We start from the raw sequence: 13,492 nt of genomic DNA on the forward strand, positions 1-13,492 counted from the left end.
AACATCGACAAAACTGAGATGGATATCAACGTGACCAACAAAACTATACCTATCGTACCATGTAGAGATTTCAACTGTATACCTTTCATCGTGATAAACGTGTTGCAAGCGTTGTTATGTTTGACAGTCAATGCCGTCATGTTTTTAGCGTTTTTGAAATACCCATGGCTGCGCACCCAGACGAACATGATAATCTTTAGTATGGCTATATCTGATCTACTCATTGCCAGCGTTGTTATTCCTTGCCAAACACTGGGCATTTACGTGGTTTATCTTGTACCTTCGTTACAATATCTAATGGACGATATGTACTTTTGCTTTGCAAGACTTGCCTTAGGTTCTATATTCAATTCCGTTGGTATCATGCATTTGGTTTTGATTGCCATTGAAAGATATATGAAAATATGTCGCCCCTTGGCCTACAGCTCCATCATGTCAAAGAGACACGTCCTTGCCGGCTGCATATTTATTTATATGTTTAGAATTGCAATTGCCTGTTTACACTTGGTTTGGTTTAAATGGGCACCGGGCACTGATTGCAAGGTAGAAAAAGTTCTGAATCCTGTGTTGTTACGCGGGAACACAGCTCTTTTGGTTCCAATATTCCTTGCATCTATTGGTTGTTACGTCGCAATATTTCGAAGAGTTGTGCTTATAAGACGAAACCAAAACCAAGCCTCTTCACTAATTGTTATACCGAAACAGGTTTCTGACATTCAAGACACGTGCGCTATTGAGACAGTGGATTCTGGTGTATATCGAGAGGCAAATGAAGATAATTGCTCTATTCCTTCTCAGAGCTCAGTACAAGGAATCCATGTTCAGTTCGATAATGAAGACAGTGCATGCTCTGGATCACGTGACACACTCTCAGGTGACACACTGACAGGGGTAACTGTCATGTCTAGGTCATTTTCAGTGAGACAAAAAGATGGAAAAACTAAACACAGGAGCAGGAAAGGAAGACTTGAACAGAATGCAGAGATGCATCAGTCAAGGAAGGAATGTAGATTAATCAAAACAATTCTAATAACAGAATGTGTGTATCTGATGTTTTATTTTCCATATGTATTGTTTTTATGGGCTAGTATCAGCAAGGAAGATGAGATGTGGTTCGTCTTAACAAGATATGTTTTAAAGTCACTTTTTACTGTTGGTTGCGGAACGAACCCTATCATTTACGGGGTGCTCAACAGAAACTACAGACTTGCCATGAAGCAACTTTTGAGAAGGAGAGGTGCTAGATGACTTAATTTAGACTTTATATGCCAATGGGATCGAATTTACTGGGTCAATCACGAACACTAAACTAATCATCCATATTTAGTGTCTCTTTAAAAAGGTGTGTAACGTACTTGATGGATCCTTCAAGTCGCCCCGGAGGCCCGTGTTAATTTGTGATTGGCCTAGAAAACCTGATTCGCAGGCGTCAATACGCAATGCGTGTAGGATGTCGGTGCTTAAGAACTTTTTCAAGCAGATAGATAATATTCAAAGGTTTCGTGTCCAAGAGACAGACAAGAATTGCCTTATCCTGTATTCTAATTAAAGTGATTTATATAAGTTTTTTTTTTTTGCGTTTTTACCATCTCTATTTACTTGTTGGTATAATTCATAATGTACTGTCCCTACACAAGTTTATGTTAAAAACTTTGTCTATCTGTTCATGACAGATATTTTAATTGGCTGGCCTGGTTTTGCTTTTCTCCACTTTCTTTAATATATAGACAAATAGCCAAGCAAGTAATTGAATAAACCTACTTTGATCAAATTTACTCACTCACATTTGGTTATTATCAATCAAAGTGCATTTTGCACGTACGACATTTGCAATGAATATAAGGCAATTTTGAAAAAATATCTTTTGATTTCGTGATCGTTCTGTATAGAAATTGATTACTTGTAAACAGTTAACGGCTGAGTTAACGGGTGAATGTTTCGAGCTGTTGTTTGAAAGACGTCTATAAAAAACTTTTAGCCCAGAAACTTTTTCGTTTTCTACTTTTAATAATCAACTAGAAAGACATTTATTTCTTTTCTTTTCTTTTTTTTTGTCACCTTTTACACTGTTAAATACATTTACACTGAATTATTAGCCTACTTAATAAAATAAGTGGAAAGTTTTTGCCTGTCAACCACAGTCAACCACAAGTAGGCCCACAAGCTTAGTTTTACTTACCTGTCTGATCCATTCATTTGTTTCTACAACATAGTAAATAAATAAATAAATAAAATAAATAAATAAATAGATAAATAAATAAAAACAAATAAGAGATCAATGCATATTAGTTATTAAGTTATTTTAAAGTATGTAGGCCTACATGTAAAAACCCAAAACTATACCTGCATTACAAACGACATGCCATCAGTGGGTACTACCATCCTCGTTTTAATATTTCCGTCTGCTTTCAGGAAAGCTCATGTTTTAGTGAAAGCATTACAGAGATACTTACAACTGATTATCATTATTTGGGCTGTTCATCTCGCAATTATTGGCTTGGAAAATCAAGTTATGTTACAATAACGTCGACACATGCGAAGTTTATTCTTTGGACCGTAGCTTTTCGGCCCATATAGCAGCATTTTGGTCTGTGTCTTCGAAAATTGACCGTAACTGGCTAAGGTATAGAAAATGCAGCACACCATATTACTTATGGTTAACGTTCTGATGATCAAATACTTAGGAGCCTATGCAGGTAAGTGGGTTTTTATTTTAGATAAAAAATGAAAATAGAATAAATAAGAGAATGAACGAAAAAAGACGCAATCGTATTGTATAATTTTGAATGAGTTGGGGAAAACGTGAGGAAACAAGTGTTGCTGTTACAACAATGAAAACGGGTAAAAATGTTTAGAGAAATTGATTTCTCTCGAAGGTTGATTTACTTAAATATTTCAAGAATCTGAAGTGAAATGATATCTTTGTCCACATTCTAAGAGGCATGACAATATCCCTAAGGCCAAAACTGTACCTCTAAAGAAAAGTGTGAGAGTATTTTTCAAGCCCTGTTGAAAAGATGAAGAAAAGTAGAAATAAACCTGTTCTGGGATTTAATTTTAGTATGCACTTTATCATTCCCTGAAAGGAGTTCTTTCCGTAGCGTCCCACCTGTAAACCTGTCTCTTCGACTTCGTATTTTTTCTTCATTTTTCTTCACATTAAGTTTAAAACATCCTTTATTTATCCTTCTATTATTTTGAACCCTCAACATTAAATGTAGGGGTACAAATGTTGTGGATTATACCCGAGACGTGAATTAAACATCAAACCTACAGTCACGTGCATTATTGCATATCTGAGAAGATGACATAACGACCGCCACCAATTTTGATTATTTGTTTTGTATTTTGATACAAAAAGAGGATTATCATTATTATTTAAACTATCAAATTTCATAACAGATGATGTATTTCCTGTATAAAGAAGACCGTGTGTTTGGTGGTCCTTGTTATACGAAAAGGGGTAAAATCAACGATGAAAGCAATCTAAAAACAGCAATGAACTCTCCTCGTTAAATAAATAAATAAATAAATAAATAAATAAATAAATAAATAAATAAGAGGATTGCGGTGTATTGATGTATTATGAATGTATTTGGGTCTCCTTATCTATCTTTCAGCTAACAGATCCGAATCCTTGGAATGCTACGACTGCATATATGTCAAGGCCTCCGCGGATGAGACAGCTTTTAACCGAGACTTGATGGGGTCCAGCTTTCCCCAAGATCTCAGCTGTTTGGATGTCCACAAGGTGAGACCGAGGACAGGCAAGGAGAGGTTGTGTCAGAGTGGGGCCTGTGTTCGCGGCAACGTCAGTTTTACCATGAAGTTCCCACTTCCTGGATTTTCTGAGGTGGGTTAAAGCAAAAGTGGTGTGTATCTAAGATTTACTATGAACTAGCTATCCGCCTTTGTATGGCAAATAAATAAATAAATAAATAAATAAATAAATAAATAAATAAATAAAATTAATTGTTAAATTCATAAAGTGAAATAAATTTAATAAAGAGAAGAAAATTCATGGAATTTGCAAACATTTTCCCGCAATTAACAAGGTTTAACCAGGCCCAGCTATGGAGAAAATAGCGAACTGTAAACCCGTTTTCGTGATCTAAATTTCTATTGTAACCGTTGGAATTCACCAGTTTTCATCTCCATTAAGAAAATGACGCAAAAATCTTGTAACTCAAAATGGGATTATAGATTGTCATTTTGTACAAGGTTTATTGCCTTGTTGAGTAATTATTGCTTATTTAAAAAAGTATGTTTGAAACGGTTGAACAAAATTATCAATTTCTGACCGCAGTACCAATTTTTGTTACTAGATAGACAATAAAAAAAAAAACGCTTCCGATAGATTTAAAACGGGACTGTTTGGAGATTAATCATTTGATTGTATCATTACTAACGATCCCTTTCTTGGGTTCCTTTCAGTCTTTGTTTACTGAGAAACCACACCCATTTATTAAACGTCATTCGTTATGCTCTGAGTTTTCAAAGATTTAATCTTTTCTTCAGAACAAATACACAATGGATCTCCACCTCACAGCTCGGTCCTGTGCACCAGAAGGTCTTGCGGGAGTAAACGGCTGTCATCAGTTCGATCCCCATGACAACGACACGTGGGACACGAGCTTCTTCCCGAGCTTGACCCTTTCAGGGAACGTGATTATCGGAAACATCACGGGAGAAGTGTGCGTGTGTGACGACGAGAGACTGTGTAACGGAGGAACGTCAGATCTCGCGAGATTCCACGAGTACCTGGCCCGCGCGATCAGTCTTTTCTTTCTGATTTTGTTTCTCTGGTGTGAACTTTATTCATAGATAAAACTTTATTCATAGATAACGTACAAAGTTTAACATTGCTTTTTTAGAAATTACATGCCAGAAAAGAAGTATTCTTTTATGTGTAGCAGTCATACAGCAAACCTGGAAAACGGGTGATTTTTTAGTAAAAGATAATGGTTGCAGTTGTTGCGTATCAAATTTCTTTGGTATAAAATCTAGAAGCTTAACAATTGTTTCATTCTATTAAATAAGTTCAAAAAGTTTACTCGTTTTGTTCAGGAACTATTCTTACTATTTCATTGTATGTATTTGCAGTGCATTCAATTCTAATCAAGTTGAAGATATTTGATTGGAATTCATCTAAATGTAAGTATTTTTTATTTGTTAACAATAAATTTTATGATTTGTTTGTGAATATAAGTTGAACGATTTTAGTATTCTATCATGACTAAAGTGCTCTGTTAATATCTACTTGTGGGAGGCAGGGGCGGATCCAGGATTATATGAATGGGAGGGGGGAGCCAGGATCGACAGGCCTCGGATTCGAAGCCGACCGTCATCCCTTTATTGTTGGGTTCAGTGCCTGCTCAAGGGCCCCGTATAATTTTTAGTGTTTTGGACAGCAAACAGTGCCCTTTTGGTACGGTTTAGAGGGGAATATTGGTGTGATATATTTTTCAGAAACCGAGGGGGGGGGGGGGGGGGTCAGGACCCCCCCCTGAACCCCCTCTAAATCCGCCACTGGTGGGGGGGGGGGGGCATATTGGAATATGGTGAATGACCACAAAATCAAAGAACCAGAAAACATATTCCCTCTTTGAACCAACAAAAGAACATTGTTTTAATGAAAAACTTTTTTCAAACAAGCACTGTACTTTTCGGATTCGTTTTATCTTTTCGGATTTTTTTCCAATCAGACTTTTCTGTCTCCTTGCTCTGACCGACAAATTTCTCTGCTGAAAAGAAATTAAAATAATTGATCACCCCCCCCCCCCAAAAAAAAAAAAGCGAATCGCATAAAATAATAATTTTTTAATAAGAACCACATAAGACATCTCCCCCATACACACACACCGTCCACCGCCAACAAAGTAAGCTCAGTTAAACTGAGACCGATTTCACAGAACTTCAGTTTGAAAATTGGTCGTAACATTTAAGACCCAAATGTTGGTATTTATTTAATTTGAGAACCACCGATTATTTAATCATGGATTAAAGTAGACTTAAGTTCTTTTATGAAACGGGTTTCTGCTTGAGTTACGCGAATACAACACTTATGGCACTAACCTGCTTGCTTTTTAACGGTCGAAATGACGAAAAATCTAAAATCAAGAAGGCGGATTGTGGGGTTGCAAGATCTGATCAAAATTCACACCCATTTACAGCGACTATGTCAAAATGACAAGTTAGAATAAAGACTTAAATGACCTCGGGTGCTTTTGAATTAGTTTCCCGACCCACGTGTACCTACCTGCATTTATTAGTCACTGAGGTATGGTCGGGTGAAAATACATAATGACGTCAGCACGGTGTTTCAATTGAATATACTAAAAAGAAAATTGATAAATATATAAAGACATATAATAGAAATGGTGTACATTTTTTTTAATTTGATGAAATTCGAAAAAAATTGAAGTTGAACTTCGAGTGGATCGCACATTAGTTTAGTTTTGGCGCAAAAGGAAATACCAGTATATTTTAACTTCTTTGAAAGTATTCTAGATTATTGTATCCGTTAATTCCTCTAAAGAGTAAAAATAATAACACACGAGTCAACTGCATTTAGTGGGACCTTTTTCACCTTATATGGTTGAAACCAAGGTGAAACTATGTTTGAAAATTTTAATTTAGTCAGCAAGGACTTGTGGTAGCATTAGTGAGGGTGAATATGTACCCGAAGTTGTGTGATCTGTTCCAAACGCCAAACTTCTGCGCTACAAATACATTGGGCTTATTTAAATATCAAATAATATCACCTCCATTTTATTGATAAATCTCTTTTCGTCTTTTCTCGTCCTCTTTCCTCAAACTGCTCTGAAATAATAGCAAAGGATAACTTACCTTTGAAATACGTCATTGTTATACCCCGCCTGAAGAATTCGTCACCCTGTTTTCTATATCACATATAGAGACCGCTTCCTGTTAGTACTCAGTCACAGCAAGGAGTTATAACAGTTATAACTCCTTGGTCACAGCAAGTATCAGAGCAAAACGATGGCCACCTGTTGGATTGTGAACTATGTATCGTGGAGCCTTTTCTTCATTTCTCTGAAAGGTAAGTACAGATCAATGACTCGTAACATTTGTGAGTAGTAAGCGTCTGTAATTCGGGTGCAATTCCCGTCTGTATCACTCCCATTTATGAGCCGAGTGACAAGCGTTAAGAATCACACTTCATAAATGCAGATGTCTCAAATGGAAACCAAGAATCAATGTCTTTATGCACAAAACGGACAGGAGATCGGTTAGCAAATAACACTGAAGAAACTAGGTCTGAAAACGTGTCCGTGTTTTTTTCTGCATGTGTTGCAAGTGGGTGTCAGGAAGGGCTTGTGATTACAATAAAGTAATTAAACTATATCAGGCCCTTAGCCAGCAATTTCAAAGGGGGGGGGGGGGGGGGGGTTCTTTACCTGAATATTTGGACCCTTTACAATGAAACCTTCGTATACCTAGATCAAATTTTACCCAGATTGGACTTTTTGACAGCAAAAAAGGGTGGTTCTTTCGACCCCCCCCCCCGACCCCCCCTGGTAAGGGCCTGTATATAAATCCGATTTTTTATATGATAATGGTGTCACATGTATATCGGGTTAATATACTGCTATGTTTGAGGAGTGGGGGGGGGGGTCTTATAATTTTATGCATTTATCCTTCCTCAAATTACATGAAATAAGAGGTTGCAACACGCAGGTGTGTTCAGTATCTGAATCACAGCGTGCACGATATTCACACACAATGTAAATTAGCAACAGAAAGGAATGGGGATGCAATCTGCAGATGTAATGTAATAGAATAAGGACTTCGACCCTGTTAAAATAAGTTGGTTGGCTGGGAGAGGGAAGTAGGTATATCCAGATACACATACTGTATATCCTGATTTGCTGAGACACAGTCATGTGATAAAAGCACGCAAATTTTGTTTTTTGTTCACCCCGTTAGTGAATCCGACCTTTACACCATTAGAAGAATTTGGTACTTAGTATATAGAGCATGTAGCAGGATTCTGCCCAAAGGAGAGGGGGGGGGGGATTAATGGACAAGATGAATGTAACGCTGCAGACGGTTTGATTAAGATGTGTAGGCCAAAGGGTGGAAAATTGCTTGGTTTTGTTGCAGTTGTTCACTGTTTTTTTTTTTTTTTTTTTTTTTTTTTTTTTTTGGGGGGGGGGGGGGCTCAGAAACCCAGGGAGGAGCAACTGCACCCCCCTCTGCGCACCTTGACCCGCCGTGCATGTGTGCAGGGTATATCAATGGTTGTTTCTACGATGAATTCACTGCGCATTGTAGTTTGTTCTGCCATTATTGTTCTACAAAAAATAGAAGCACGTACTGCATGGTTTAACTTTTTGGCGACTAGCTTATAAGCACAAATAGGTACTGGATGGGTGTTTTTGTAGAGAAGGAAAGGTTTGTGTGCTCTAGACTTCAAAAGCCCTCAAGGCCGAAAAGAAAAAACCGAAGGTGTCTCAGGTGTTCGTGCTTAAGCTTGAAGAGTCTGTTTAATTACGTGCAGCGCCTGAAGACGGCGGGTGATATTCATATAGAGTGAATATCAGCTATGTTTGTTATGAAAATATCAAAACACGAACCGCTGAAAACGCATGTGTTCTACATATCCTGTCGTCTGCTTCTGAGGCCGGCTAATTTTGATCGGAGGTGATCATGACGCACGCGCCAACCAGTGGTGAATTTCAGAGGGGGGGGGGGGGGGGGGGGGGGGGGGGGGGGGGGGGGGAGGTCAGGAGGTCCTTCGGTTTCAGAAAAATATATCACACCAATATTCTTGAAAATTAGAATTTTGACTAGCTGAATCATAGTTCTTTCCAGACCCCCCCCTTAAAACATTAATCCTGGATCCGCCCCTGGCCAACCCCTGATACAGACGGTTTATAGGATAAAACTAAAAGAACCTCGAAGTGTGCCCGTCGTGTGAAATTCGTAGGAACGGTGATCAAAGGAATTCCCTATCAACTCTCTCTCTCCCATCATTCCCTCTCTCACTTATTCTCTCCCGCACGCACACATACAAACACACACCACGACATGATGCGGTTATTATAGATCACGTAACCTAAAACTTGGACATAATAACATTATTTTGTCGATGCCTAAAACAAGAGACCCAATGCAAAATAGAAATGGAAAAACAAAACGAGCAGTCCTACTATCAAAATTGGCCGACTTCAGAAGCAGACGGCAAGATGCGCTGTTCGTGCTCGGCACCAAATCAGTGTTTTAACTGACTATCACCCTGCCACGAGTTTTCTATTTAAGGAAATAAGTAAGGGTAATTTTAAAGGCTACTTTCTGCAAAAAAAAAAAAAAAAAAAAAAAGCTGTTTTTGGCTATGCCATGAAATATTGGTTGGAATTCCCGCTCACAATTTCTTTTAGCGTTGCGTGCTATTTATCGATACCTGACCCCTTTTTAACGAGGACTCATGATATTAAAGGGATAATAACTCTTCGTATGAAATCTATATTTCACAAATAAATATAATATATTCTGTTTTACGACGAAAACAGCAGTTATAGCTATTATTCTGATATCTGAGCTTGTCTTCAGATCACGTGACCTCCATTGATGGCTATACTCTGTTATAATCTCTTAAGAGATTTTAACAAAAAAACTAAACTTCTTAGAAAAAAACCAGGGACTAACTTTGAATGTAAAAATGGATTCATTAACCATTGGTAAGCATGGGAAAATTGTTGTTTACTCCAGGAAAATTCATTTTTTGGCCAAAACGAAGAGTTATTATCCCTTTAATATCTATTTTTTTATATTTCAGAGCTTGTTTATTGTTGATGTTCCGTAATAATTCATCCGCTGTCTGTATGTCCCTTTCTAATATGTTATGTCACTTGTATCATTAGAGAATAGCATTCTGGAGGCAGTCAAAACATTTTTCCAAAACAATAATAACGATAGTATTTATTTCTTTGAAATGAAAACAGCTGGATTGTGCGTTAAGATAATGTTAATCAACAAGAAGGATGTAGTAGATTACTAGTAAAATATCTATAAAACTTGTGATAGAAGCTGAGGGCAAAAAATATTCAGAAATGTAAATAGCATAACGGCATATTGAATAGCATTAAAAGATTGTTACAATAACGATAAATCTATTTATTTTATAGGCTTAATTTGAACTCTTCTCTAAATACACGTAACTCTCTCTCTCTCTCTCTCTCTCTCTCTCTCTCTCTCTCTCCGTGTTAGTGAGTGTGTCCCACCCCATGCACTGAAACCTCCATCTATTTCATAACGTTTAAACAATAGGGGGACTTACTATCTCGGTCCTACTGTTCGTGCGGATGAATTCATTTGCGTCTCACATACATATGCATGTGTGTACATGTAGTGCATTTTGCTGTGCTCGTTGTCGCATTGCATTTGAATATTCACTGTAAAAGCCATTATAATTTCACGTTTTAAAAATAGCCCAAAAAGTATATTGATCTGCTTTACGTGATCTCCATATTTTAATTGTATCAATATTTTATCAGCACACGCTGATGCAAGCTGAAGTAACAAAAAAGACTATTGCTTCATTTACAGTAAAAGTCCACGCATGGAAGCTATTCAGTGACTATCAGGGGAGTATGCGGCAAGCGTTCAAGCGGGTCGATCATAATTGATCTGCGGATATGTTAGTCCGCAAATCAACTTGCTATGAATGCGCCTAATAAATACATGTACACACGTGTGGCTTTTACATAAGTTTAACTCTGTGTTTTTTTTTAGATCTTGTGACTGGGGAGGAATGCTATAGCTGTTCATCCTATACAGTGAAGTTTGATACAGATAACATACTCGGAAGCATCGTAAGCACCCCAATTAATAATGCCCTGGCGAAACTTCCCACAGACGAAGATTGTGAGGCAAGCCGAATCGCCAGTCTTGGCACGACATCTTGTAATGGAGGATGTGAGAAGGCTAATGTGACGATGCATTTCAATGTTCAGTTTTTGGTATGTTTTTTTTTCCTTTTTCTGAATGGAAAATGTAGCAATCTCTTCCCCATTTCATTATACGTAATAAATGGAATGCTTGTGTGTAGGCGACAGTATTTTGTATAGTAAAGAACAGTGCAGCAATCTGAATCTATCATAACGATTAAAATGACTATCCTAAACCGTGTTTAAGTTTTCTTACAGTTTACAGCCAATACTAATATAAATTATAATTGATACGTGTAGTCTTATTACCGGAGTAAGTGCATATTTTCTTTCATTTTAGGGCGAACACAGAGTTTCGGTGAGAACAGTGTCACGTGGTTGCGCAAATGACGCCAGTGCCGGAAGTTCAGTTTTAATCAGTGACAACGGCTGCCGCAAGCCGGCGGGTAAAGATGACTTGTTTCCAGGGGCAGATGCAGTCTTCAAAATCTTAGAGTCCGTTGGGGCGCCTTCCTTGGATCGCCAGACTGGAGAAGAATGTGTGTGTCGTGGAAACCTCTGCAACAGTTCGACGTCATTGTTTGCCTGTGGAATATTACTGGCAAGCTGTCTTTTCTTGACTGCAGCTTTGAAGAGCGTCCTCTAGTGACAGCGTTTATCAAGTGACTTCGTGCAGTGTGTTTTTGCAAATAGCCTAAAAGGACATGCGATTTAATTCCCACGTAGACGTTGCATAATGAGAGCATAATGCTTGAACTTTATTAACATTTTTGTTTTTTGTGAGTGTGAGATTGAGATGTCCTTCCCATGTTGGGAGGAGGATTGTGGACAAAGTGAAATGGCCGACTCCCTTCATTTCTTGTAGAGTGTGTGTGTGTGTGTGTGTGTGTGTGTGTGTGTGTGTGAGAGAGAGAGAGAGAGACAGAGAGAAAGAGAGACGCTATCAGTATTAGTCGGTATTTTTTGTGGTGAACTCTTAAGTGACTGCTGGACAGTCGAGAGTTTGCCACATGGAGCCTAGACCCTATTCCCATTGATAACATTGGTCTAAGCTCCATGACATTCAGTTAAGCTGATTGCGCTAGCGAGAATCCCCGCAGTTGAGTCGATCCAGGTAGACCGATGATGTCTATGGGAATGGGATCTTAACCTTAGCCATATTGTATTCAATATATTTTTGTTTACCACCGGGTCTGTGAAATCCATTTGAAACCTGGTCACCATACCTTGCCTTTTTGTCAAGGAATTCATTCAACTCACTTTCATCCGTTTGTGTTAATCATACTCTGTAAGATGTAACGCACTTTTTTTTATTCAAATAGAGATATTGTATATGGTAAAATACTCAGTTACATTAATTCAGGTGACATTTTGTTGGATTATTCTTCATATATGGTTGATTTTCAAATTAAATAAAAAATATATAAATTATATATCGTTTTTGATCTAGCTCTTCACAAAGAAGTAAAAAGCGTTTCCTAAGTTAGCATTATTTAAACGGTTAAAGAGAGGGGGGAAAAAGACTGCAACACAGCATAACGTATTTTACTATTAATTAATTAATTACTAAAATTGATGCAACAACTATTTGAAGCCAGCTTCGTTAACGCTTCACAAAAATATATTTGTTGTGGGTATGCAGACACGTGACGTTTATGTGCGAACTGTTCAGTAAGGTCTGAGTAGTGTTAATATCATGTGACTGGTCACTTGAGTAGTGTTATCAAATAGAAGGTGATGAGGAAAAGTAGATTTTAGAGTTAGGTCATTCGAAGGCTCTTTCGCATTCCGTGAAGATGGCAGAGAATGATCAAACTGATTCGGGTCCACGCCCCGAAGACCCAGAAAGACAAGAAGGTACGCTTAATGTGGGCGAAGCATTCGATTTACTGAAAACTATCGTTCAAAACCAGTTTGAATCTTTTTCTGAACAGCAATCCCGTTCAATTGAATCCTTCGAGAAAAAGATAAAGAATTCTCGCGACACTATCTTGAAAGGAGAAGGAAATAAAGCAGCATTCAATTTCAACTTAGATATTCTGGATGGTCTAGAAACTTTAGAATTAAGAGCCCACGAAAATAAGGACTCAAAATCCATCCAGATAATTACGGGGATGAAGGAGAAAATCCGTCAACGTAACAAACATATTCAAATCGCAGACTCCTCTCCTGCAGGTTGGAAAACCGTGAAAGAGTATCAAATTTCCGACTTTGCTGACGATTCCGGAGATGAAAGAAAGATCAGAGCAGCGGAAAACAGGGCTCTTCGTCAATCGCGTAAAAACAACTATACGTTTTTCTCCATATGCCACTCCCACCGCAGCCGCAGGTGCGCCTTTTTCTACCAACAGAGCAATGGCTTCCTCGCCGTAACCAGGGCCTTTTCCTTCAGCCGCAGTCAGCTCAGCAGGCCAGTTGAATCCCAGTCTAGGGCCCAGATTTCCCACTTTTTCGTCACAGCCTTTTTCGTAGGATCCGCAAACCGATGCCGTCCGACATCTGCTTCCTCTGTTTGCAGCCGGGACACTGGAGATCAAGCTGCCCCAACCCCTGAGTTAAACCAGAACCAGAGAACCAAC

The 13,492-nt window shown here is 38.3% G+C and overlaps 2 protein-coding genes across 2 annotated transcripts; both read left to right on the plus strand.

Moving 5' to 3' along the window:
- The first annotated feature begins 2,358 nt into the window (after window positions 1-2,358).
- LOC147761323 (uncharacterized) lies at window positions 2,359-4,824 on the plus strand. The gene is made up of 3 exons (XM_087015956.1): window positions 2,359-2,696; window positions 3,621-3,853; window positions 4,519-4,824. The coding sequence occupies exons 1-3, from the start codon at window positions 2,633-2,635 to the stop codon at window positions 4,822-4,824; spliced, it is 603 nt and encodes a 200-aa protein (XP_086872082.1). The 5' UTR covers window positions 2,359-2,632.
- Window positions 4,825-6,901: 2,077 nt separating this feature from the next.
- On the plus strand, window positions 6,902-12,344 carry LOC106160157 (uncharacterized). The gene is made up of 3 exons (XM_013536676.2): window positions 6,902-7,063; window positions 10,759-10,985; window positions 11,254-12,344. Exons 1-3 carry the CDS (start codon window positions 7,003-7,005, stop codon window positions 11,557-11,559), a joined length of 594 nt encoding a protein of 197 aa, XP_013392130.2. The 5' UTR covers window positions 6,902-7,002; the 3' UTR covers window positions 11,560-12,344.
- The last annotated feature ends 1,148 nt before the right edge of the window (window positions 12,345-13,492 follow it).

Source organism: Lingula anatina, chromosome 6 (assembly GCF_051362555.1).
Source record: "Lingula anatina isolate TDL-2025a chromosome 6, LinAna3.0, whole genome shotgun sequence".
NCBI classification, from domain to species: Eukaryota; Metazoa; Brachiopoda; class Lingulata; order Lingulida; family Lingulidae; genus Lingula; species Lingula anatina.